At 39.3% G+C, this 26,651-nt stretch overlaps 1 protein-coding gene across 5 annotated transcripts in view; it reads right to left on the bottom strand.

Moving 5' to 3' along the window:
• Positions 1-20,968, bottom strand: part of FBXL4 (F-box and leucine rich repeat protein 4) — a 61,800-nt gene extending 40,832 nt beyond the window's left edge. For 4 of the 5 annotated variants that reach the window (XR_011725329.1, XM_071741284.1, XM_071741287.1 and 1 more), the window contains exons 1-4: positions 20,879-20,968; positions 14,876-15,113; positions 13,879-14,468; positions 4,562-4,907 (exon numbers count right to left, since the gene is read on the bottom strand). Coding sequence is in view for 4 of the 5 variants with exons in the window: in XM_071741284.1 (XP_071597385.1) it covers positions 4,562-4,907; positions 13,879-14,387 (855 nt within the window). In the remaining variant the exon portion in view is untranslated. Of the gene's footprint in view, positions 1-4,561; positions 4,908-13,878; positions 14,469-14,875; positions 15,114-20,684; positions 20,827-20,878 lie in introns of those variants that run through there. The other variant, XM_071741285.1, reaches the window with a different exon arrangement.
• Positions 20,969-26,651: the final 5,683 nt, after the last annotated feature.

Below are 26,651 nucleotides of genomic sequence, written 5' to 3'. Positions count from 1 at the left end.
CTGACCAATGAAAAGCTGTAAAGTTTTAAACCCCTTCTTGAATAGAACAGGCTGCACAATCGAATAATCAAGACTCCAGAAGGACTAAAGAGAGATCTTCATGTGCCATTGCTCTGAGCTCAGACTGCTATAGCAACTGGCAGTATATTGGCCATTAACTGAGCAGAATCTTGTGCCATACGGTTATTAGCTGCTAAGACAGCTTTTAAGCCCCCTGTGAGTTTCTCTTTCCAAAGAAAGGCATCAAATCTTGCTGATTATCTGAAAGCCTACAAATATTTATTCTGGAAAAATGGCAGAAGTTTACTATTGAGGGGAAAAAAGTGTACGATACTTAAAAATGCTCCTGCTTACTGCTGCAACTCTTGTATCTAAGGTTCATTTCAGGGATGAAGATTTTACATTCAAGACCCATTTTCCTGAACACAGGTGCCAAATCCACATTTAGTGGTGAAATTCACTTCCCCAGTAGACATGAACACCTCATAAATGCTGAGGAAAAAATCTTCAGCTTCAGGAAAAACTGGCTTCAAGGAATGACAAAAATGTCATTTATATTTTTAATAGAATTTTGACATAAAAAGATATCTTTCAGACTGCAGCATGCAGAATTTCCTCTGACTCTCCTCTCTGAAGAATCTAAAGTTAGGTTCTTGGTACCTGGCACAGCTTGATGACTCTCAAACTGCACAACAGGTATGGCAGGCATTCACCACCTTTCTCAAAGGCTTTTAATTTGTTCAGGCTTTCAGGTCTCAAGCGTTCCTGCAAAGGCAACTAAGAGTAAAGCCTTACCACTTCCACCTTACAAGCAGCACGAGTTAGTCAAAGATAACTGGGAAGAAAGACAAGGACATGCAGCCTCTGCTAGAAAACCCTTCCTCAATTTTACGGTAATTCTGGGGAACAGATGATGGTACAAGTACTGCACAGCTGCTCAGCACTGGTTAACACCGTCCATGAGCAGGAAAGGAAAATTCTCTCACTCAGTTCATCCAGGATTTCACACTTTCTCCTATGTAAGTCTGTACCCCTGGAGTCAAGAATCTCTCTTCTGTTGGCAAGAGAGACTCTTATAATGGTTTTTTTGGCTGCTCACACTGTTGCAAGCCATTCCTAATGCCATTCCAAGGAACAACACAATCTACAAGATAGTCTGTGGAAGTTTCAGAAAGACAATGAAGGCAAAACAAAGGCTGAAGGTACTGCTGCCTACATTAAGATTAGCATATAAAACCATTTAGCCTGTGTATTCTGTGAATAATGGGTCGTATGAAAAAGCCTGAAGCAGCTCAGATTAGAAATGAGCACAGGTATGAAGACGTAGGACAGTTACATGTTCACAATCAACATGAATATATAAAAAAAAAAAACAATTTTTCATGTAATGTATCAATCAAAACTGGAAGGAGTCAGCGGTTGTCTGTCTTCAACATTACAAGGATTGAACACTTCCCCAGAAAAATCTGACACTTGTGAGTCTTGAAGACAGCATGCAGTGTACTGTGCCCATACTTGATGCAATACAAGACTGTCATACTACAAAGTACAACATTTTTGTTGTTCTGATACCCAAACCTTTGAAGCTGGACCAAGGAAGTAAGAGACTGGGATTTTTGCCATTACAAAATCAGTCCAGAAATAGCAATTTGTAGTTTTCCCATAAATATTCCACCTCTATTTTCAGTTTCTTTAAATCAAAGAAGAAGAAAAAAAATGTGCTTCGTATTGATAGACCATATAAATGCATTCATGAAAACAAACATGTTAAAAAATGGATTAAAAAGGAAGCTGGTACACAAACAGGAAGGCAGAAAAGCACAAGAAAAAATATGAACGTACAAGTTCATAGGAATAACAGGGCCACATAAACTTAAGCTGTAAGTTTAAGTTAACTTACTTAAACTGTAATCTTAATATGTGGAACAGAAAGGAGATTATTCAATCTCTAGGGTAGTCTACTATATATAAATTAATTTATCCAGCCTTTCAAACAAGACTTCCTACCTTTAAATCAAGTTTTCTCTAAAATTCATTTATTTGAATGATTAGTACTAACACATTCCCAAACTTTCAAGCAGTTACACGGTTTAAGGTGCTCTGGAATCAACTGCACCTTTGCATATACAATGTACTTTCTTTAATTCAGTACTGATGTACAAGCATCAAGAAAAAGAAATAATATATTAAGCACTACATGGATTCGGGGGAAAAAAACCACCACCAGTAGAACTAACTCAGGATGAATCACAGAAACATTAAGGTGGAAGGGACCTCTATAGATCATCTAGTCCAACCAGTTAGTACCCTCATTTATTACTCCATTGCAGAAAAAAACCAAACCAAACCAACCAAACAAACAAAAAAAAATCCCACCAAAAACTCAAGAACTGAAGAATACTTAAAACAGGAGATAAATACAGTGGAGAAAGACAGAGTTTTAAAATTCTCTTTCTCTTTTCTCTTTACAAGAGCAGCAAACCTGCAAGTTATTAGGGCACATGGTCACCTAGACATAGCCTTCACGTACTAAACTAGGGTACTTACAGACATAAGTTGTGAAAAAGCAAAACACTATTTTATTAGGCCATGTATTTTTGAAAGTGCCCTGCAGTTGGTGACAGCATTCTTCACCATCTTTGTTTCTCTTTCACAAGTGAGTCTAATTCAAGAACAAGAACTCTGAACATTTGATGAGTTACTGCAGTAAACAAACATTTGGTTCTATGCCAGACAGCAGTACTCCAAAAAGCAGGAATAATCACATCGCTGCCCAAGACCAGAGGTCTCACCACCAAGTAAAGGCTCCTTTCTACTGTATGCAAATTCAGTTTATTTCAGGAGAGGTGAAGATAATTATTTAATCTGTCAATTCTTACTCTAACTACAGTACTAGTCTCTGTAAATGGCTACACCTCAATGAGAATTTCCTGGCCTGCACACAATATTCAGCAATCATACTTCATAATCTCATTATACTGGAAATTACAGGAAAGAAAGTGTTTGTCTACACTGACTCTGAGCACACTTGCAACTGCCCCCCTGCCAGAGAATCTGAAAGGAGTAGTTTCTTCACAACTGTTTTCTGTGCTAAGGATAAAAAAAAAGAGTAAAATAAAGAGTAACAAACATAAAATTAAGACAGTGTACAGAAGCCCAACTATAACACTTTTTAAATGCACCATGATTCAGAACTTATCAGGGTAGAAGAAGTTTATTTCATAGTAATATGGAATTTTGGCAGTTCCAGGAACAAAAGTTTTGGGGTTTTATGAGAGATAAGAGGAAAAGAAAGTTTTAGCCTTTAACAAGCCACTTCCAGCTCTCAACTCGTTTTTTTCATATCTCTGTATCAGCACACGCTGCCTCAGTTTTCCTTTATGATTCAACTGCTCTTTGTCTCAGCTTCACTGCCCTTTGCCTGCAGTTGGAGAGTTTCCATAGAAAGCAAAGGGCATAGCAGACTCTGAACTGGTAACAATCTTTAAAGTACCAAGAGAAGGCTAAGTTGGTCTGTGTGGTGCCAGCTACTCTTCAGTGCTGAAAACATGGAGCTCAGTTTGGCTCTAGCTGAACCGAACAAAGACCAAACAAGAACAGATAAACATAAGAATTTGTGTAATGAAGAAAAGGCTGCCTTAGCTTTTCCCTTGCTTCCCTTTTGTTCTCCAATAGAAAGTGTTGGATGTATTGCTAAGTAGTTAAATGACAGCAGCCAATCACTTTTACTCCCATCTTGATTGGTGAGATGCCTGCTTGAGTGACTTCACATGATGAGGAGGAAAAGGGACACCCAGCCATAGCCACTGAAGGGTAAGAGGTATCAAATCCCTATATATGAATTCTTAACTTTAAGTCTTTATGATCCTTACAAAACTACAGTTGTATTATCACATTGCCTGTAGGCAATACTTTTGTTCAAGAACTAGTATAAAACCTACTGATAAGTAATTGGTAAGTACTCAACTAGCCTTGTGTAACTGTTATCCAAATGTTTAATTCTTTGTATATTTAATTGTTATTTTCTTGTTTGTTATTCTAACACTATAATTCTGCTACCCTAATATCCTAACACTCATATGATCCAATTTATACCTTCTTAGTCTAGCTTTTAAGATCCTTTGTTGTTTACAATAAATTCTGGTTTATACATTTCATCTGCTATATTGTTTCATCTGGGACAACCTCCAGTAAAAATCTTCCTTGTCCAGCTTGAGGATTGAAACTAGTGGGCAGCTATCAGAAGCTTCTAGGTCCAAGATCTAGGAATTCAAGGCTAGAATAACTGGCGTAAAAACTCTGTGAGTGGACAGGTTCTTGAGAAATATGCAAATACTAGCAAAGTGGTTTGCTAATTAATATCCACATATGGAAGTAGACAGTTACATAATTCAAAGAATAGCTATACAACAATTGTAGAAGATTCACAAAAGCATGCAAGGAGCTCTAACTGGAAAAATGAAAAATAAAAAAAAATCTTGACCAGTACACTATAAAGCATCTTTGCATGCACCCCTAATGATCAAGACAAGTACATTAAGTATAAACAAGCTTTTCTTACCTCGTAAGGCAGTTTATCAAAGTATCCGTTTGACGGCCATTCCCTGAGGGTAACAATGCTGAACTGTTTATTGAGGTTGTCCATTCCACAGCCATACTTGTCTTCATCCTCCTCTTCATCAATATCGTTCATATCAATCATCGAAGTCTTAAGTGAGAGCACAGGTCTCTCTTTCACACCATGCAGTACTACTGCATCCAATTCAGTGTAATAGTCCAGAAGAGAGCTGTTCACTTCAATTCGGATTAAGTTTGTGGGAAAGTTGATCTGTTTGATACAAGGTGTGAACTGCCGAGCCTGGGGACCATTCACCTTTGTAGGTACCTCCGACCACAGGATTTCCCATCTGTGGAAAAAATATTGCACACAGAGACAGTACAGACATTAAAATCAGAATTACTGAGAGGAATTCCTGAACATAGTAAGAGTGCTTCTCTGTCAGAAGTATTTAACAAGTGAGAAACATAGTTGAAAAGACAATGAAAATTATGTTTTTGTTTAGATTAGGTAAATATCCTAAGGATGAATTTAACAGGGTACATTAATTCATGACCTTAGCATATTTCCTCTGCGTTGCTAACTAATAAAACAAGCTGTATACTCACAGTCAGGCACTTGTGTTAGAGTACTGTTATTCACACACAAGTTGTTCTACAGGTAAGGTAATCAAAACAAATGGATTACAGATGTCTCTACAACGATGGTGTGTTAGTGTTATGTATGCAGGGAACAAACAGTCTTGCCATGTAACCCAAATATACATTCAACTGATCTCTCACAGACGTTTTTCACAAAAATTTAAGTCTCTTGAACAAACTTCTTCAGATTGCAGCATTACAAATTATTTTTAAAAAATCTTAACTTTAATCTGTTTATCTGTCTAGGCAAGTATACTATTCTTTTTTAAAGTAATTCACTGTAAAATTACTGAGGAAAACAGAATCCATGAAGGGGTCCTTTGCAAAAAATTTAGAATTTCCAAACTGCTTAACTGAAAAGTTTTTTTCTCCTTTGTCCAGTGACACATACATCCTTGTTTCACCCACAGTCCTCAAGTTACCTCCAGTAAATTACAGTGCAACCTGCTGCCAATTGACTGATCTGGAGAATCAAGTCTTCTATAGATTAAGTTTTCAGTGCTCCCAAACTTGCCACAAGGCCTGAAGAAAGAATCAGGGTCTTTACATCTGCATGGGTCCTCATCCAGTGTAGAGATTTTTGAGATCCTTCAGTCATTTATGCCCAACTTTTCTTTTCTCAAGTCCAGTTAATTCCTAAGGAAGGAAGCCTGCAACAGCACTGCTGCTACTCTCTGTGACAGATTGCTTACAGCGATGTCTTATCCCATGTGCATAACTCAAGACACTTTTACATTTACTCCACTTCTTTCTGATCACCCTAGTCCCAGCTTCAAGCATTTCTCTCAGGCTACTTGTCCTGTCACACGTCTCAGAAACACTGCATCTGCCCTCTAGTACCTCAGCTTTCCCTACCAGATACCACTACTCTGCTACAAGTACTGCTCAACACTGACACATACTGCAGAACACACATGGAGAAAAAGATTAAAAAATAATCACACATGCTTTATTTTCCAGAAATGGTTAAACTTCGTCCATCATAACAGAAAGTAAAACATATGTAAGGATTTTCAATAAAACACAGCACACGGTATAAATCAGGCTTAGAAGCTTCATATTTGCTACTATTTCAAGGATAGGAAAATTTATCTGTGTATACTTTGAAATATCTATCCTGAAATGGAAGTTTCAGCTGATACAGATAAATTTTCCTATCCTGCATAGTGCCTCTCTCTACAAATACCTTACAGTAGAATGGGAGGCCTGCAGAAGTCTTCTGTCAAGGGAAAAAAAAAAAGTAATGAACTAAAAACAAATATGCAAGACTGGTGAGTATTTGGCACATCAGAAATTTCCAGTATAGAAGCACTGACAACTCTACCCTAAGTTTAATAGTTTTTATAGGAGAGATTTATTACTATGAAGATTTTGTTCACCTAGGAAATGAATGTCAACTCATGGCAAAAAGTAACAGATAAAGTCCCACTGCCAGGGCCTCTCAGACAGGTCGATTCCCTAAGCAAATACTTAATGTTGGCAATGCACATGACCTTTCTTGAACACATCCAGTTTGCCATCTGACATTTTGCTTAAACACTTTCATATACCCACTCAAACTATCCTTAGGGAAACTCAAAGGCTATTTTTTCACTAATTTAGCACATGCCAGACCATCAACTTTTAACAGAATTTGCGTCAGTTATTGACTTCTCATTTGGTGCCCTGGAGAAAGGATCATCTATCAGTAGCAGAGCTGTGGAAAAAAAAAAAAAAACAGCACCTGGAAGTCTAAGTTCATCAAACTTCAGATGAAAAACCACCTTCCACAAGCAGTGTCTCTAGTTCCCAGTCTTTGTAACAAACTCAAGAAAAGGAAAGACATGTAGCTTGACTTTATGATGTTGTGAAACTCCACTTCATTGCTTCTGAACAAGACCAGTGACTAACTTCCATTGCCCTGTCACACTATTCTCATCAACAGCCCACTAACCTAAGAGTTTGCTGGAAACCCTCAAGTCTACCAGTTTGATTTGATATTTGTTTCTACCTTGGTGGCACTGCACACAAGAACAGGTGACAGAAACTGCTCTGAGTCCAGGGTTAGTTTATTTGTATATTCTTCCTGAGTACTGGCATACTCTTAATATGTAATTCATCTAGGATCAGCACACTGACACTTCAATGACCTATATGTAATCTGAATGAGAGTGAAGTCTCCACAGTTGGAAGTGGGTTAAAAAAAAAAAATTAAAAAATCTAAATTTCCAAGAGGCTCCAGTAAGAACAATGTTTCTATCCTGGACCTTTTTTTGGAGGGGGGGCTATCCATTTCAAACTCTTTCAGAAGAAAGACATTTTGACAGTAAGCTCTGGTTTGAGGGTGTGTACCAAAATCAGTTTCCCTACTAAGGATGCCTGCATTTCTTCCAAGTTTAAGATGCTCAATAAACTATTCAACCCAAAGCAAAGAGAGACTGAAGCCCAAAAACTACCTGTAAAGAAGTCAAAGGAATTTTCCTTCCCACACCTCCCTCTTAGAGTCAAATGACTGAAGGTAGGACACTGTTGGTTCCTAAGTTCTGCAGATATACAGTAACAGCTGACAAAAGATGTAGCAATGAGAATGTTTTGATAAGTTTCACCAGGAGCGTGCTAGAAAGCCTCAGTCTTAAGACTACCATGCATAGCTTGAATGCGAGGTAGTAACATTCATATTATTTTCTCTAATGATTGAAGAAAATTGTATCTTTAAGTGAAGTTTTTCCATTCAGCTTTAATGGACACAGTTTTCCTATGAGACTTCCCTCTGCTTCATGAAGATATCAAGGAACTAATTCTGCTCAAATTTCTGATACTAAACACTCCATTCACCCACGTGGTAAAAAAAAAAAAACAAACCAAACCTAAAAATTCACATTCTTCTCTCACTGTGACGAAAAATACAGGCTGGTGATTTTTAAACTGAGAAAGATATTTGCAAGGCATGTGTCAAATGAGAGCACATATCTAATGTTGGTTTAATTTAATGGGATCATGCATGAATAGACCTGGTTACTCCTGAAAAAAATATATAATAAGAAAGATTGTTTGAAAAAGTGGCTCCTAGGAAAAATAATCAGATTCCTCTGCAGCGAGACAAGATTAAACTTTGTCTGCAATCTGCTGAGATTTCTTCCATTGTAAAATTGACATTCCTGAAGAAACTGAATAAAACAGTACGGGGGTTTCAAGCAGAAAAATTAAAATACCTTGTCCCAAGAAAAGTTGCAGCTGTGTTAAAAGCCAAAAGAGGTAAAAGTTTCAGACCAACAAGGAGAACATAAGGAAACTCAGAGAATAATAATAACATACCTTAGCTATAATTGCAATGTCTGCAACAATAACAATCACTTTATGTCCCATACATCCCATTTGCTCTTATGCCCCCAAGTGCTTTTAGCACAATCTCTAGGTTACCTACAGGAAAACATCTACTGCCTGATAAAAAGCCAGGGATGCTTCAGCCCACTATGTTCAACATAGTTGAAAAGTTTAAAGTTTACTCCAGGCCACATCTGCAAGTTCATAAATACAAAAGGCAAGGAAGACTGATCATGACAACAATTTTAGAACCATTCAGATCAGGGTGATAAGCAGAGTTCACAGCAGCCTAATTACGTTGGAAACATGCAACAGATTTTCATTGCTGCTTTCAGAGTTCAATTCTAAAATACCAGCTAGAGCCAACAGAACTCCAAAAATACTCAGGGTATTTAAAATAGCAAAAGATATTTGTAACAACTGCCTTGTCCATATAGGCTTTTTTGCATGTTTCTCAAAAATAACTGTCCCATGCACCCAGAACTCATCCTTCTCCAACAATAATCTGGACATGAAAAAGCTGTTTCCCTGAAGATGTCAAAACAAGTTATAAGTAAGGATGCAAATGGCTAGAACTTCAGTTGTGTGTTACACATCAGTGAGCTACAGCCCTGAAGGTCTCTTATCACACTCCAATGTGTTGATGGTATCAGCAGTGTTTTGGGTGCCTTCATCTGAGATTCACAGCGAACAAAAAGCAGAAGAACCATCTCAATGCCACACTCTACAAACAAGAGATTCAGGATACTTCAAATACAGTCCACTGCCTTTTTGGCTTTGCTCCCTTTATCACAACAGGGCATTTTTTCCATCAAACATTTTGATACCAATTCTGGCTGCCAGAAAACAAATCTGCAATATTCCCAGTTGGATTCCCACCTCCAGAGAGACAACTATTGCCTAAATGCAATGAATTTCCTAATGGGAGCTAAGGGAGCCTTTTACTTTGTCTTTATTACTCAGTCTGTTCTTCAGATTGCAACAGCTTCTTGAAGCTTCTACAAGCGTCAAGACTTTCAGAAAGAGGAAGGAACCTTGCATGCAGCACACAGCTAAACTAGAAAATATCAAACCAAGCTGTTAATCTAGAAAACTGAAATTAATCTCGGAATTTTGCTCAAAAGAGCATTTAGCAAAATTCTAAATTACATGAAAAAACTGAAATTGAATAGAATTGAACGGCAGGAGCACATATGGCAGAATTCTGCCACTGGTACTTCTGTAACTGCTCTCAGACAGTTCAATGATCATGGTATCTCACCTGTGAGAAACAACCTAAGTGTTATACTTTATCTGTGGAAAATAATAAAAAAATAATCACCAAACAATCTTCAATCTTCTAAGAAGCCATCATTGCATAGCAATAAGGATATATGCTGTGAAACTTGACTCCAAGTACTGCCACACATCCCAAACTAGTTACAAATCTGATTTTTTTTTTTTGCTTTTATAAAAGCATATGAATATGTGGAGTCACTATAATGTACATGAGATAAGAGAAACTGTCAAATTAAGTTAAAAAAAGACCATAACAGAAGAAGAACAGGGACCATTTTTTTTTCTTTTATATTCCAAATTAAAAAAGCAAAGTTATTTTTATTAAAGGAAGAAGTTGAAAAAATATTTATGACCTGAAATTTCTCATTTAAACACACACAAACTCTTTCTGTCTGATAGCACCTAACTATGAGGGGTATCAGAATGATTCAAAAGGGTTGACACCGAAGAAGCCATTTGGCAATTTCCAAGAGTAAGCCTTCTGGGTAAATGAGGAGGAAATAGAAAGAAAACATTCCCCTCATCCCAGAAGTTAGATACATCTTATCCATCAACTTAATACACTATGAGAAAACGTACAAAAAAATTTCTCCTGGTTGGGTTCAGCTCATGCTACTGTCAGGTGTAGTGTCCCCACCACACCTCTGTGGAGCTCTGCTCCTTTCCCTGGCTAAAGAGAGACTCATCATTGTCACCAAACCCTAGAGTACATAGAACATGCACCACAGCAGAAAATCTCAAGACAACACTAGTTTAACAATCATAGCACAATAAAATACAAAAAGGGAGGGATTTTTTCACCACATAAAAACTAAGACTATTTGCTCCAATATCCCCTTAATCTCAGATTATTAAATTTTGCTTGTATTTTCTGCACTCAGATAATCCATGTAAGAAATCTGTACGTAGATACCAACATATGTTAGTATGGTTTAAGAAATTACCAAAGACTTCTCACCAGTCAAGGCATGAGTGGCATTAATGCAAAGCACAAAAGATAACCATGTGTAAAGACAGCAGTTTCTCTGACACTGCTGATTTTAAAAACTGCTTTATGCACAGGAGAGTGATGTAATGTCTTCTGTATTCAAGCAGAAGATATGAGAGGACAGAGAATCCTCAAATTGCTGGAAGATGGTTAAACCATAATAAAAATACTTCAGATTAACTGTTGTGTTTTAAGGATTGAATTATTTCAGAACAATTATATTCCCTTCTGAAAAATAAATGCTTGTTTCCATTCCATGAAGAACTGATCCCACCTCTAAAGAGATTGAATAAAGCTGTAAGTGACTGCAGTATTCAGTACACCAGCAACAGAGGAACATAAGTAAAGGCCTTTTTCTGATCACCTGCATACATAGTTCTTTCATGCAACTGAAGCATAAAGTGATCAACAAAGCAACAAACTGGCCAGCTATATAGGCTATAGCCATTTTTCTACAAGAATATATGAAGTCCCCTTAAGCAAGGACAGCAGTAAATGAACATACAAGAGCTTCTTGTGGGTTAGAAGCTTTTGCACACAGCATAGTCTTGGATAAGCTGATGTTTTAAATACTAAACAAAGAGAAAACAAAAGATTATTCAGCTGGACAGTATAATCCATTGAGCATAACATTTAAACAAGTCTCAACAGATTTTTTCCTCTCAATAGTTATGACTCCACTTTTAATTTGGCCTTCTTTTCATCACAGTAAGAACTGATGAAAAACAATCTTTCTAATGACCTGTCCTTTCTACTCTGGTGTTCAGGAAGAAACAGATCCAGAGCCAGCACCTAAAACAAAGCAGCACTTTAAGGTTCTTAAGTAATAAATTGATTCAAATTTTCATATTAAAATAGTCATAAGATGAAAACAAGGTTCTAAGTACCCTTTGAGTAAGTGGAACACAGCCTTCTTTAACACAATAAAACAGCATAGCAGTTCTTCAAGCCCAAATCTTCAAACCCATCATCAGAATCACCTCAGATTATCCAAAGTATTCCACCTTCAAACAAAAAATTCTTAGCTGACATCTCAGAGGATTTTTGGAAGTGAAAACAAGAGACCAAAAACTGAAGCAGAAAAAAGACTGCACTCCTGTAGCTCTTCTCATGCAAGGTGGGGAGGGGGGGTCTGAGAAATGGGCAGAGAAAAACCAGTGCATATCTCACATGGAGAAAGAGTTCCTTCATCTTCCCTCCAAAACACCATGCGTGTTTGTCTCTATCAGAAGAAAGGAGACAAATCAAACACGCAGAAAAGCTCTGCTGAGGAAAGGTAAGCCAAAAGAAAACCAACAACCCCCCAAACACTTTGCTAGTATCAAGACTGCCAAGTATAGATAACTGGTTCTGATGCTCCCTGAAGACAACCAGCTTCTCCCAGGTAAGTAAATGTAGGTAGACAGAAGGTACTCCTGCACTCATATTAAAAGTCCTACAGAAACCCAAACCTAAATGCGTGTTTTTATCAACCAGCACTAGTTATTACTTGGAATTATATCCTTGTATTGCCCTGAAGAACACTATCTTACTATTAACTTAACACATTGTTATAAAGTTACAGAAATAATCTTTGCATAAATCTATGCTATAACGTAATATACAGAAATAAAATCTACCATAGAATCATAGAATTGTTTTGGCTGGAAAAGAACCCTTAAGGCCATCAAGTCCAGCTATTAACCTGGTGCCAAGTCCACCACTAAACCATGTCCCTAAGCACCATATCTACACATCTTTTAAATACCTACAGGGGCAGTGACTCCACAACTCCCTGGGCAGCCTGTTCCAGCACCTGACAACCCTTTCAGTAAAGAAATTTCTCCTATTATCACAAAACAAAGAAGTAGTTCACAGAATAAGTGGCTGAAAGTAATTTCACACTAGCTTCTGATCAGTATATATTTACTAGAAAGCTCTGAAACAAACAATGCACTAAACAAAAATATATGACAGAAACCTACAAAATAAATTGAGACTTTTAAATACATAACATGATATTTGATTTTCTAGGGTTTATGAATAAACATCAACAGCCTAGTATTAGGAAGCATGGGATACCTAAAGTTAAACCTAAAATTGTGCTTTTAGCTGTGTCTGTAAAAGGCACGTCAGGGAAAAAACACCCAATACCCAACCTAACACTCTTGCATCAATGAAGCGTGCATTTTAAAGGAATAAAATCCTTTGCTGGCATGTTAATTTCTACAGGATACACTTTGTTAAGTTGTCCTTGGCATTATGGGTTTAGTATAACTTCATGTATTTTTTGATGTACACTGAGTACTTAGCATATACTGATAGCTTTTCCCAATGTTTTTTCCCTGATATGTGCTTTATCTGTTCTCTTTCTCCTTCCACTCCTATTTCCTCACTTCCTCACTAGTAGCTTCATGTCCCATACACAGTGTTGTTCCTTATTATCTTACTATTCCCAAAGTCTGAGGTCCCTGGAATTTCATCAGGATTTCCTACTATGCAGAAGATCAATAGGATCAAATCAGCTTCTTTTAGTCCATGAAGCATTATGTAAAAATGAAGTGCAACTCACACCCTTTGATCAGACTAAAAATAAAGATCAGAAAAATGGCATCACCTTTTCTCTGACTGTTCCGTGCTTCTTATTTTGGCCTCATTTCCATATGAATAGTTATAGTGCCCAACTGTACTACACATACAACCTAAAGCATGCAGAGAGAACAATTTATGGCTACTTGAAGCAGCATGGCACAGCAATTGTGACTCCACAGCCTCTTCTGCATGATTTGCTTTTCTTATTCGTGAAAGAGAACAAGTCAGAACGGTCATTTCAGAAGTGATTTTTGTACATAACATACATAATAATTATTACTCATAAAAATTACAACACAAAAACTATCATTACACAAATGAAGTCTGATATTAGTATCTGCATTAGCTCCTACCAAAAATCCTCACCTCTGAAAGTTGCTTTAAAAATATGTCACCGTACTTTTAAAAACAAGTAGAAATAAAGAAAACATTAGTGGCTCAGATCCAAACAGAAGTACTGCGAAGTAAAGTCTGTTAAACAGCACAATTTGTAGCTTTTAACATCTTACAGGAGAGCATAAAGAAGGAAAAAAAATTACCTTACTTCAGCTGGTGGATTTTGTGAGTAAGGATTTGCAGAGCATGCCAAAATCCTGACTACAGCTCCAGGATGATATGTCTCCAGAATGTGCACCGCAGTGGGATAAACTGGTTCCTCAAAAGCAAGTTCCACATAGTCCTGGCTACAGAAGGTGGGTGGAGTTCTCTTGAACGGCAGCCGAGCACTGGGGCAATGATCCCACCAGGTCCCATAAGTTCGAAAGACCGCAGTCTGAGTAAAGTCACCAGAACTAGGGTACACGTTTGGAATACCTGCTAAATTCCACATGGTATATGACATGCTGTTTTCACTACCATAGTGAGAGCTGAAATCCAGCACTTCTTTGGCATACTGAACTATTTCAACATTGATAGGTAAGGCCCGGGTGTTTGATTCAATAGCCCTCCGGCTGTTCATTTCTCCTCTGGTTGCTGTCCTAGCTCGGCGCCGAAGGCACATATAGTAAAACATGCTCAGAACTGTTAACATGGGAAACACTGGTGACATCTAGGTAGGACTTAGGAAGATGCAAAAGGTCAGGATTCCTTTATAAAGTGCATTAACTGCTTGTGGTGTTTTGGAAAAGAGCTGATGAAAAGAATGAATAAAAATTGTAATTAGATGAAACATTCTTAGAAAACAAACCATACACTTTCTAATATCCTCTTAAACACAATACTGTTACAAAAACATTCATGAACTATAAATATTTTATTTTAAGACAGTTATTTTGTTGAAAGAAAAGTGTAGCTTCCCAGTTACTGTGTTTTAAAAAAGACAATACTATGAGAAAGATTAGCCAAAACTAGCCCTCAAGCAACAAAGAGACTAATGGTTAAATGAAGCATTATTTTCAGGGATTTATTAAGAGAAAAAAAGTACTGCACTGACTTATAGAAATGAAATCAACTATGAAACAACATCTGGCCCTTGCACTAAACAGCTGTAGAAGAGTATCTGAAGCTTGACACAGTCCACAAAAATACTGTCTTTACCCTTTTAAATTGTTCGTAACAGCATCCATTAATGATAGAAGGGTCACCAGTCTCCTGAAGGATGCTCAGGATTCATTAACATCATCTTCCTTTAAGCCAAGCAACAAAGTAAGTCTTCAGAAGAGTCCTGGCATGAGAAGCAGATGTTCCCATAGAAAGCATTTTATTTCTGATAAGAGGAAATATTTTCATTTATAAGTCAGCTAGACACACATACTTGAGCTGCACACGAGGCCACCTAAAAAAATCAACACAAGACATACCAATCATTGAGGATGCCAATATATTTTATATAATATATATATATATAATTAAAAAAAAAACCCACCCAAATAAGTAAGCAGGTTTAACTATTAGAAAAAGTCAAACTAAAAGTCTCTTTACTAAATTTTCTATTTACAACAGTGAATAAATATTTATAGCTCAATGCTGTCTTCAGGACACAGCAGGGCTGTCCCGTTTTCTCTGCTAAAGAAGATCCTCTTACATATTCTTCTCACATATTTAGCAGCCACTTTATAACTACATGATATGAACTGTTACCATGATTTACCAATACACAACAAAATGTGGTTACCATCTCTGATTTCTGCTAGCAGTACACAATGCACCTGGGCATTAACACATCACTCCAGAATTCACAGCCTCCAGCACTCTTCTTGGGAGACTTTCTCACAAACTGACCTTCAGATTAGTGTCTTCATGAGATTAGGATAGCTAATAGAAAGAATAAGGAGTAAAGCTTGTAACCTGTTGGAGGCCAAAACGGGGATGACTAAGCATGTCTCAAAATAGAACAAATGTTTCTTCAACAGCCTGTTGCTGGTTTGATTGCCATATTATACATACTCTGGTAATCACTGAACCAACAGAAGTGACTCTTCTTCTGCAGCAGAAGAGTCAACAATTAACTAAACAACAATTAACCTGTTGCCTCACACTGCCCTGCAACAAAACATATATTTAATGCTTGCAATGGGTACAAGTAACACCATACTTTATATCAAGTTTTTGGAAGCACAAGCTTAAAGTAGGGTAAATAATTAAACAAATGGAGGCCAACCAAACTGCCTTTTAATGTTTTCACATAAATCCACTGTGCATCCACTCATTTTCTTAGGTAAATTGCTTGTTTCCAACACTCACAAAACACACATAAAACTACAAACAGCTGTCTCTTGCTTGAATATTGCCAACAAGAAGGAGCTTACAGTAACAGATATGGACAGGCTGCACTATTTGACCCTCTTACTCATGACAGTGAGAGAGTTTACTAACAAAGTGTTCACTTCTCATTCTCTTGCCTCTTCTATAATTAGATTTTTTGTTTAGTTCCTGTCCTTCATTCAGTTTCACTTGTTGACATATCTGTCAACAACATGAATTACTCTTGACATTCAGTGCAGAAGAGAATGCATACGGCTATTTATTGGATTCACTTCAAGCTCTCCTGGAATGCCAAAACCTAATAATGTTGCATTCCCCCCATACATCCTGTTGAATAACCCTTTAGAAAAGGCACTGGAAAAATAGCAGCACAACCCCTATTTCTCCACCTAAAAAAAAAAACCTGCCAAAACCCAACAACAAAACCCAAGAAAACAACTTCAAATGGAAAATTTTATCTTTTCAGCACTGAGCTGCTAAAAGATGTAAGAGAAGATAACAAATACATTCTCCCTCTGGATTATTCCCTCTTAAGAAGAAAAATCTATTTACGGAATATGCCAACAGACATTAAACTTCAAGGATCTTACTGCTGTCAAGCCCTGGAATGATGTCTAGACCAGCATATCCACCAGACTCTAACTCAAAATTTCACTGATTAACATGGTGTAAAGGCTGCTCCACGAAAGATACAGCTTTAGAGAGCTCAACTTCAAGAAACATTCAGCTGGGGTACTTCAAGATCAGGTGGAAATCTGTTATCTCACATATGCATGCTACACTTCATGCCTGCACTGCAAACCCCAGCCTTCCTCCAGCCACAGCCTGGAGCTCTTGCAGCAGTGCAGTAAAACCCAGCTGTGCTCCCTGTCAGCTTTTCAAAAAGCAGCATAAGGGCCTGTTGGTTCAGACCTGTACGTCACACAGCTGCCCAGTTTAGGTCAGTTCTAACAGAGAAAATAACTTGCAATCTCGCTGCCAATTTTCCACCAGCAGAAACATTCATTTGGGTCATTACCCTGCTACCAACATGATTTTTATAAAACCTGTAAATATTTGATATTCTTGAGACCAACACCACTTTGTCAATTTTGGCTGACATCGGTCAACAAGCTCAAGAGTAGGAAGTGGGGAGAAACAGAGCAGAGCATTTGGCTTTCATAAAGGCATATTAGTCAAAACAGTACAAATAGAGGTAAATTGCTCCTAAAGAATTAAAAGCAATATAGGATTTTGTAGTTTATAACAAGTAAGAAGAAACAAAAAAATATTATAGAAGAAGGATAAATAAGCATTAGGACTACAATACAAATAGAAATATCTTCTTTTGGTGTTTTAAGAGAAGCATTAAGAATTGTGTGTAGTTAAAAAGACAAACAGAAAAGTTGAAAGATAATAAGCCAGTGAAAGAATTACATTAAACACAGATCAGTAGGGACAGATGATACAGAGATACTTTTTTCAGGAACTACCACAGGTCAAGCTGATTTCCAATTAAAGGGATCTAACTTTGCAAAAAAATATAAAAATATAAAACTCAGGCCTGTGCAAAGTATCAAGAAAAACAGATGCAGAACATGTGCATGCAAAATGTCCTCTCCACAGACCATTTGATTATTTTTAAGAAATAGATTCGGACCTATGCACCTATACCTTCCAACCTCTGGCAGTATCTTTGTCCTCGTGTATATTATTAATTTTCTTTTGTACTGACATAACCATGGCAAACAGAAGCTTCATCAAGGTTTCTTTTAAATGTAGCTTTTTATCCTCCTCCCAAGCAGCAGCCTTCTACACCTTTTCTTTGATTTGGTTTCTTTCACGTAATAATTTCTTTCTGTCAAGATACAATTCCTTGCACTGAAATGCCCCTATTGAATACCTTCAGCAGCCACCACAGACTAGCACAGAGGGCATGATGGTTCACTTAGAAACTGAAAGCAGTACACTATGAACATACAGTGACGTGAAGGCTGTTCTATGCCTACGTCTCCATTTTGCACCTCCAGACTGGACTCTGTCCCCAGCCTCTCTCGGGGCTGCCTGCACTCTGCCCTCCCATCTCATGCCTTGCACAGACCCATCTGCTTCACAGAAACCTCTCCAGCTGGCACTGCTGGGGAGCCACGTGAGTCCCCAAGCTCACCCAACCAGATACCAACCAGTTCTGCAAGCAAGCATCATTTTCAGTGTGCTCATCTCCCCAAACCAACTCGTTCCCAGTGAACCTGAAATCAGTGCTGGCTAAAGGGAACAGTCTGACTGCAAGTGTCCCAGGTCAGAGCAGCTCCAAGTGCCCTGGTATTACCTATGGTTTTACAAAAGATGGATGGGACTCCAGAGAATCAGACTGGCCTAGACCTGGAATAAAACTTTCCTAGCAGAGCCAGACGCTACCTTCTTTCAAAGCACATCACAGTCCCTCAGAGCACATACAGTCTTTCCTACTCAGATCATTATTTAATTGCCAACTATTTCAATTACATGGGCAAATGCCTTTTTTCTATTATGATTAATCCTTCTTCCTTCATATTCCACATACAGAAAGACTCCCAAGACTGCAATTCACTATTTCCTTCTTTGAAACACAACAAACCTTCATAAAGGAAAATGTCTTACAGCTTCTCTATAGATTTCAGGGCAAGAGGCACTAATAAACTAATGCATTCAAAAGCAGTAGATCTTCTTAATTTTATATCTTTTTTGCAGGGAGTTTATTTATACAAATCTATTTTCCAGCTTCCAAGTGGAATCGTCCTATTGACGATTATTGGTACCTGGCTGTTTTTGCAAATGCAGCAGTTTCATCCCATGAGAGTAGAAACAGGACATAGTTACAATCACTACCTGGACTGCTGAAAAAAGGTTGCAAATATACAAAATCTACCAGGGGCTTGGGGGCTGCACAGTGAAGGATTAAAAAAAAAAAAAAAAAAAAAAAAAGTAGCAGACATCAGGCATGGAACAAAATGAATTATATTTTGTCCCTGAGACATCCCTGGCAATGCTTGTGTTAGACAAGAGTCTGTACTATTTCCAGAGAATACTGGGTTTGATTTTTAAAGTCAGAGGTAATAACTCCTCTTTACACCAGCTTTATCAGCTTTGCTAATCTCACACTTGGGACTACAGTGCTGAGTTTTCCTTCATTTGACTGTAAAAGAAACAGCAACATTGACAAATTACAAAGAACATTTAAATGACAAAAAAAAAGAGATTGTATTATCTCTAAAGAAAGATTCATGCAATTTAATATACGTGTCTTAGATAAAAGATGGGAAATCTCTTAATTATCCTAGTACATTAATGCATGGTGGGAATACTGGAACCTTATATGACAGGCTAAAACAGTATTCTTACCACAGGTTAGTATCTCTCTCTGTTAATTACCTTGATCATTCCAACATCTACACTCAACTTGTTCAAACTAGAAGCTAATATTAATTAAAAATTAATAAGGTCTTACAGGATGCTTTAAACTGAAGCCCCACTTGGTGCTTTTCTTCCTGCAGTATGTTCTGGCACTAAAACCATTGCTGCTTTACATATTTGAAACCTATAAATTCAGTTTGGGGAAAAAAAAAAAAAAAAGGGACATAATGACAATTCTATCTACTTGAAATCTTGCTTCTGTTGCCACCATGAGCAGCAAAATATGCAGAATCCAAGAATTTCAGATTACTTCACTGATCACCTGTTTCTTCCTGCCAGAACCAGAACTGACTGCGTGGTTTAGCATTTCAAGTGTAATGGAGGCAAACGTTCCTTAGGCATCTATTGCATGCCTCAGGTGACCACCCTGCCTTCTGGAAGCTGTCTTCACATGTGACAGAAATTGTTTCTCAATATGTGCAGATTACCAGGTATCCCCTTTTAAAATTGACTCATTCTGCACAAAGCCTGAAGTCACCACCATCATACCACTTCACGTTGAATATGTGCCCTATGGTGAAGCTCTCCCCTGCATGCCAAAACAGTAAAATAAATTTTTTATATATATATATATATATAGGCATTGACCGGTACTTTCAATGAGCAACTGAAGTGCACTTCTCTCGTCATTTTTCTCCTCACAGTGCTGAACTATTTCTCCATAAGGTCTCACTCTGCCTAACACTTACTCGCCGGTCCCCTGCCTCCCCACTGCACTGATGGCAGCTATCAGGCCACGCAGTTGTCGCTGCTTGTCCATTCATCGGCCTGCACTGACAATAAAGAACAATCCACACGAAGGCAAGCACCCCGAAGTACACAGCTGAAAACAAACAAATAAATATGGGTAGGTAAGCCCCTACCCTGCTAATGCTGTGTTGTGATCGGGCAACTGAGATAACAAGGTGTGACTCGTGTAACACGCAGGGATCTCGCACCGACCGAGGGCCCGACGCCCCCAGAGGGATGAACAACCCCTGTCCAGCGCCGCTAGCACTGTCTGCCTTCACCATTGCTCCTTCGTTCACTCTGCACTCCTCGGGAACCAGCGCTCCGCCCAGGGGAAGGGTCCCGTCAAGGCCTAGAGGCACCGCCGGGGCCACCAACAGCCGGCGGGACCGCCTGCTGCCGCCGGCTCCCTCCCCCAGCCGCCCACAGGAGCCCACCACGACCCCGCCAACCTCCGCCTCGGCCGGACGGGCACACACACCTGCGGCCGCCCCTGAGCTGCTCCCGACCGGGCCCGGCGGCGCTGCCAGGCCGGGCGGGGGCGCAGAAGGGGACGCCGAGCACCTGCCGCCCCGACGAGGTGAGGCGCGCCCCCCACCCCGGCTTCGTCCCCAGGGGAGGGTAACCCCCCACTTTTCCCCGCCCGCCCTTGCCCGAGCGGAACCCCCACCCTACCCCGTCCGGAGGGCGGAGCAGCTCGGGCCGCGCCGCCGCCGCCGCTGGGCCAGGCGCTGCCGGAAGCCCCGCACGGCAGCGGGGGCGGGGGCGGGGCGGCGGAGGAAGAGGCGCCGCGGGGGCGGGGCTGCCAGATGCGCGTCCCCGACAGCCTCGCGTGCCCGCGCTCTGAGCGGGTTGGGGGGCGGTTGCGGCCGTTGCGGCCGTTGGGGCCGTTGGTGAGGGCTGAGGGCGGCGGCGGGTGGGCCCCAAGGGGGGCGGACGGTTCGGTGCCGTCTCCCTTTGCTTATTTTAATAGAAGGGCGGCGGAGGGTTGTTGTTTTGTTACTGTTCGGTACTGCAAGTCCTCTCTCTCCGGCTTGTGTCGTTTAAGCCCTGCAGCTGCGAAAGGCGGGCGCTGTGAGCTGCCCTCTCTGTAAGCCCACCTGCCCGTGGCAAGCGCCAACTTAGGAGCGTTCTCCCAAAGTTTCTTCACAGGTGGCTTGCAAGTCTCACCCTAGCCCCAGCCCAACCGGGTCATGCTTTTAACGTGGTTTTTTTGAGACCCCGGCATGTCATACAGGCAGCCCTGATTTTAATTTATGTTAACGAGTTCTTCATTGAATTTCAGTGCCTCTTGGGTCCCTAACTGGCATCTCGGAAAGGAAGCGTCATGTTTTGCTTCTGTATCCTTTAATTTGGTAGATGTGCCCGAGCTTGTTTGCTTCTCTCCCAACTGGTGCTTCTGGTTGCAACTCCTGCAGTGATGGCCAATATGCAGCCTGTCTCGTCTCCTGGTATCTAAAGTGATGTTCCACGCTGGATGGAAACTGGGACTGTTCACTTATTGTAGAACATAGTGATGCTAATTTTGAGTATGTGGTCAAAAAAACCCCAAAACACAGGAATCCCAAAAAGATTCAAAATACTTGATATCTACAGTACTTTTTGTATAATGCTTTAATATATATTTATAATAAATTTATACAGATATAATCAGTTACAAATATAGAAATTATAAACTTAGTATAGACTGCTTCTATGTTGCTCACTGTGGTAACAGAAGAGGCCACGGTACAACCCTGCATTCCACAAGATGTGTGAGGGTCACCAGTTTATAGGTGATTTGTATACCTGCACACACATTCAGAAATGCACATACATACATACCAGAGGGCAGGAGGCTCCTCAGGTTCCCCTGCCAGTGGTGTTGTGTGCCTTTCTGCATCATTCAACCCTAGTTCTGTCCTACAGGCAGGTGCTACCTGCAAAGTGCTTATAAAGGTGTTTTCAGCAATCGTTTTCCCAGGCAGTGGCCACCTCAAACTTTGAAACTGTGATTTAAAAACAAACAAACAAAAATAGAAATAAGGCTACAGGTAAGTTTGATGAGTCAGAAAATACATTAGGTATGCAGCTGAACTTTTGCATTTTATTTTGTTTATGTTATTGCTTTCATTTTAGATATTGTATGTATGCTATCTCCCCGTTCCAAGTGAAATTAAGAGAAAGAGAACACTTGGAAGGCACAATTTATCTGATCCAATGGAGACTTTCATTTTAGCATTACATGTTTCACCTAAGAACAGAACCTACAAGTTTCTATTTCTATTTTTTTGGTTCTGTAAACAGTACAGGAAACTTGTGAAATAACAGTGAGGCTTATCTTCTGTGCATTCAGCAAACTAAATCACCAAATTAATGTCTCAACAGGATCCTTCTTCAGCTTTTGCTCATTATGATAGGTAGTGCTATGGCTTGCTTATTAGGGGGAAGTTTTTATTAAACCAGTAGGAATATTGTTATTTCAAAAGTAGGTGTAAAGAATGGAAAGGCCATGTAACTGGTGTTACATGTGATTCAGTTATGTCTGTGTCTGTACCAAAGGTGCATAAGGGAATAACGCAGACAGTGACATTTCAATTACTTTTGGTTCCCAAGACCGTAGCTGGGTGTTGGATCCACAGTTAGATACTTGTCACCTTAAGGTGCCATTGTGATGACTGATAAAAATGTCCAGAGGGAAACTTTCCAAAGGAGGAGGTAAAGATCCCACCACATCAGGTACTGTGTCTGGTGGTTGGAGCTCCAAGGCTCTCCCAGGTGTCCAGATTCACTTTCCCAGGCAAAGTCATCATTTGAATAAGCACATGTACCAAAGGGATTTTTTTGTTAGAAAGAAGAGTCTGCAGATTAAGTGTTGAAACTTACCTCGGCTTTAGGTGAGAGTTAGGAGACAGGTCCTCCTGAAAACAGTAACATTTCAGTTAAGTTTGCAAAAAAAGAGAGGTGTGTATTGCTATTTCTAAGGTACAGGCTGAGGAAATATTTTTAAATAAACCATGCAAAAAAATATCTGGCCTGTCAGGTAGTTTTGTGCTGGTAAACTCCTGATCTGAGTTCTGTTACCACTTTGCAAAGCTTTGTGTTTTAAAGTGTTAAATTGAACCCTAAAAATAATGAAAAAATTTTAATCAGTGAGTTGTCTTTAATACAACAAACTTAGACAAGTGTTAACTGCAAAGTAGCACTGAATGCTTGTGCTTAACACTGTTGCCATTGGTGTGAGTTGTTCTCCCTGGCTTCCTCTGATCCCAGAAAGTTAACCCAGCATGGGAATGCTTACTGCCTTTTGGACTGGCATTGCTGGTTTTTGATATGTGAAATTACATATATTCTTTGAAGTGGAAGAGAAAGTTTGCTAAGTCAATGAGACTTATCACCGAGCAAACTTAAACACGTGTGTAGGTGTTTCCATGGGCCAGGCCTCACAAGTCATCGGTTTCTGTGCCAGCTTGAACCTCTCTTTTCCAGAGGGACTTTTTTATTCCCTGTGGGCTTTTTTCCCCCTGTAACAGTATTTCGCAAAGCATCCTCTCTATTCTCTATGAAAACACCATATTGCATGTTAATCATATTTGCTGCATTTCATCTTTATTCGCCTGTATTTTTACTGAAAGATGAAGATGTGACACAATACTAGTATGTGCTTAAATTTTAAATACAATTAAAGTACTGCAGTATTTCACCTGTGTCTCTGCTGCTTGGCACTGGTTCTTGGTAGATCCCACAGAATTTAGACACTAGACTCACTGGGGCAAGGCCCATGTCTTGCTATGTCTCCTGTGAAGTACCTGGTATATATTATCAAGTTATACAACAATAACAGTTTCAGCATTTGAATGGGTAAGCAGTGCCCTTACTGTGGAAGCATGCCACATGATAGGTAATAAAGCTTCAAGTAAAAAAGCATAAAGAATGAGAAAAAATCCTACTTCATCAAAATACAATATAACCTGAACATATGTTTAAAAATAAATCTTTCCTCTTTTTGTCTTTCTTCAGAAATATGTGCAGTACTCCTAAAGCCTGAAAAGGATGTGTTGACTGAAGTTTTCATGAGGTTTCTAATGAGGATTAGGGAATCTGAGAGAGTAAAATCTACTGCATGCAAGAAGGTTGTTGTGTGAGAATCTTCAGACAAGTTTTAAATCAGAATCCTTTGTCAGCAGCAGTAGGATCCAGTAAGCACAATATGCTAATTTTAACCAGCAGTAGGCTTCATATAGGGATCTAAAGAGACAGAGATAGATACAATCTTACTAAGCTTTTGTGTTGACACTGCACAGCTTGTTACTGTATTCAATTGAAATTTAAGAGTGGGAATGTAAAAAATCATTTTAGCAAGATATACAGTAACACTGAAACCTGAATAAAAATTGCAAGAATGAGTACGAAATTCTCTTAGCCCTTGGGCTACCACCATTTTCCTGTTCCAGCAGACTAGTAAACGCTCTAGGTGTGTATGCCATAAAAACTTTCCCAGAGGCAATTCTGGCAAAGCACCTACTTTCTTCAAACCTGACCCGTTGTTTTAACCTTCTGCATGTCAGATTTCTAAAGCTAAGTACTTGTGGTGCACTGTCAGCTGCTTCTGGTCTCTAAGCTTTCCTTGCAGCCTGCTAGGAGTGTAGAAGAGTATCACAGGCATGAACACTCAAGGAACAGGAACAATTGATTCCCACTTCACAACAACTGGAGAGCTGCAAGGTACCTTTGAACAAGATCTTGTTGTAATTTCATGATGCAAGTTCTAATAATTATCAAGTCTCAGTGTTTTTTCAGGCTTATGATATTGATTGATAGTAATTGCTAGTGAGTTCAAGCCTCCTTTTCGTGCCAGTACTTTTTCTTTAGAAATGGATTTGCCATTTCATATTTTCTTCCAGAGTGGCTGTATGAAATTACTGGCAGCAAGGACTGGTGATTTTGGAATAGCTGTGTGTAATGTCCACACTGTGGGGTTTTTAGCACAAAACCCAAGGGAATGGATACAGCTGCAGTGCAGTAGCGAGGTGTTTACAGATCTGAGCCATATTGATTTCAATAACTATATGGCATCTAGCCTCACAAAAACACATTGTTAGCCTCTCAGCAAGCATCACATAACTATTTAGACTCTTTATAATAAGTTTGTATGACCAGAGATATTTTTATAGGTCAGTTGTGTTCCAAGCCTACAAAGCTGCCAGTGGCTCATCCACTGCTGGCACACTTCAGAATAGCACGATCAGTCAACTCAGAGTTCAGCAGAGCTGAAGAGATACAGATGCTAAACAGTAAGGTGATTCGACCCAAGGCTTAGAAACCTGAAAAACTATGAAAAGTACAGTGAAGTTCATAATGCTGTTCCAATCAGATGAACGTGAGCATTGCTACAATGGCAATGAATGCAGAAGTTGGTGGTGGTGCTTTGCAGCTGATGTTTTATGCTTCCAACACAATGGATCAGATAGGCAAAAGTTTTCTTTCAGAAATAACATGCTCCTACTGCATGCACCAAAGCTGCTTTCAGCCTTTGTTCTAACAGTAAAGTCATGTGCTTATTGTACAATTCTCCTCTGCTAAAGACATCATGTAAAGATAAAATGTAGAAGTGATGTATTAAAAGACAAGAAAATGTACCCATAAAAATTTGAGGCTTTAGTGCTTGCTGTGTTTTGTTTCTTTGTTTGTTTTTAAAGGAGGAAAAATATACTAAACATAACTCAAAGTTTATTTTGTGGTGGAGCACTTCAGAATATGTATTGGAACTCAGCATCTTATTTTGTTGCTTTCTTTTAAAATAAAGTTATTGCTGAATTTTAGTGAAGGACAGTCTGGGAGCTCTAAATATATGCAAGCACTAAAAAGTCATGGGAGATCAACTGCAGCTTGGGCAGTTCATGGCCTAATGACCTCTTGATATACCTTAGAAATCCTCCTCAATCAGCACAGGCACAAAAAAGAAACTAATTTTCTCAAAGAGATAAGCTCTGTTCATCATCATCAGTTCTGTCCTCCCAGAGCTGAGGGCAAGTGGCTTTGGATCATCAATCTGGGTTTATCATTCAAGCCTTTTTCCAGAATGCAGAGCAAACCAGGAGAATGGACTGAGAAAGAAGGCTCCTCGAGCTAGGGTGGGTGTGTAAAACTGGCAAGAGGTCTCTAGTTCTGTCTGCTTCTTTGTTTCCAGCAGATAATGTGTAAGAAAAGGACTGCCACTTTGCTGAGCACATAGGCTTTTAGCTGCCAATTTCAGGAAAGACTGAATGAGCTTAATGAGTTTGTAGCCACCTTCCAGTACTTGCTGTACCAACACCTAAAGTTATACTGCTGTATATATACATATATGCAATATACATAACTGTAATATACATATGTGCACACACACCCCTTCCTGTCCCCATTGTAGGAAACACTTGTGATCTTAGTTTGTGAAAGTCCCTTTAAGTATGGATAGAGTGCAAATACA

The sequence above is a fragment of the Heliangelus exortis genome, chromosome 3, assembly GCF_036169615.1.
Source record: "Heliangelus exortis chromosome 3, bHelExo1.hap1, whole genome shotgun sequence".
In the NCBI taxonomy this organism is placed as follows: domain Eukaryota; kingdom Metazoa; phylum Chordata; class Aves; order Apodiformes; family Trochilidae; genus Heliangelus; species Heliangelus exortis.
Note: the sequence above shows the minus strand (reverse complement) of the source record. Positions and strands in the feature narration are given on the sequence as shown.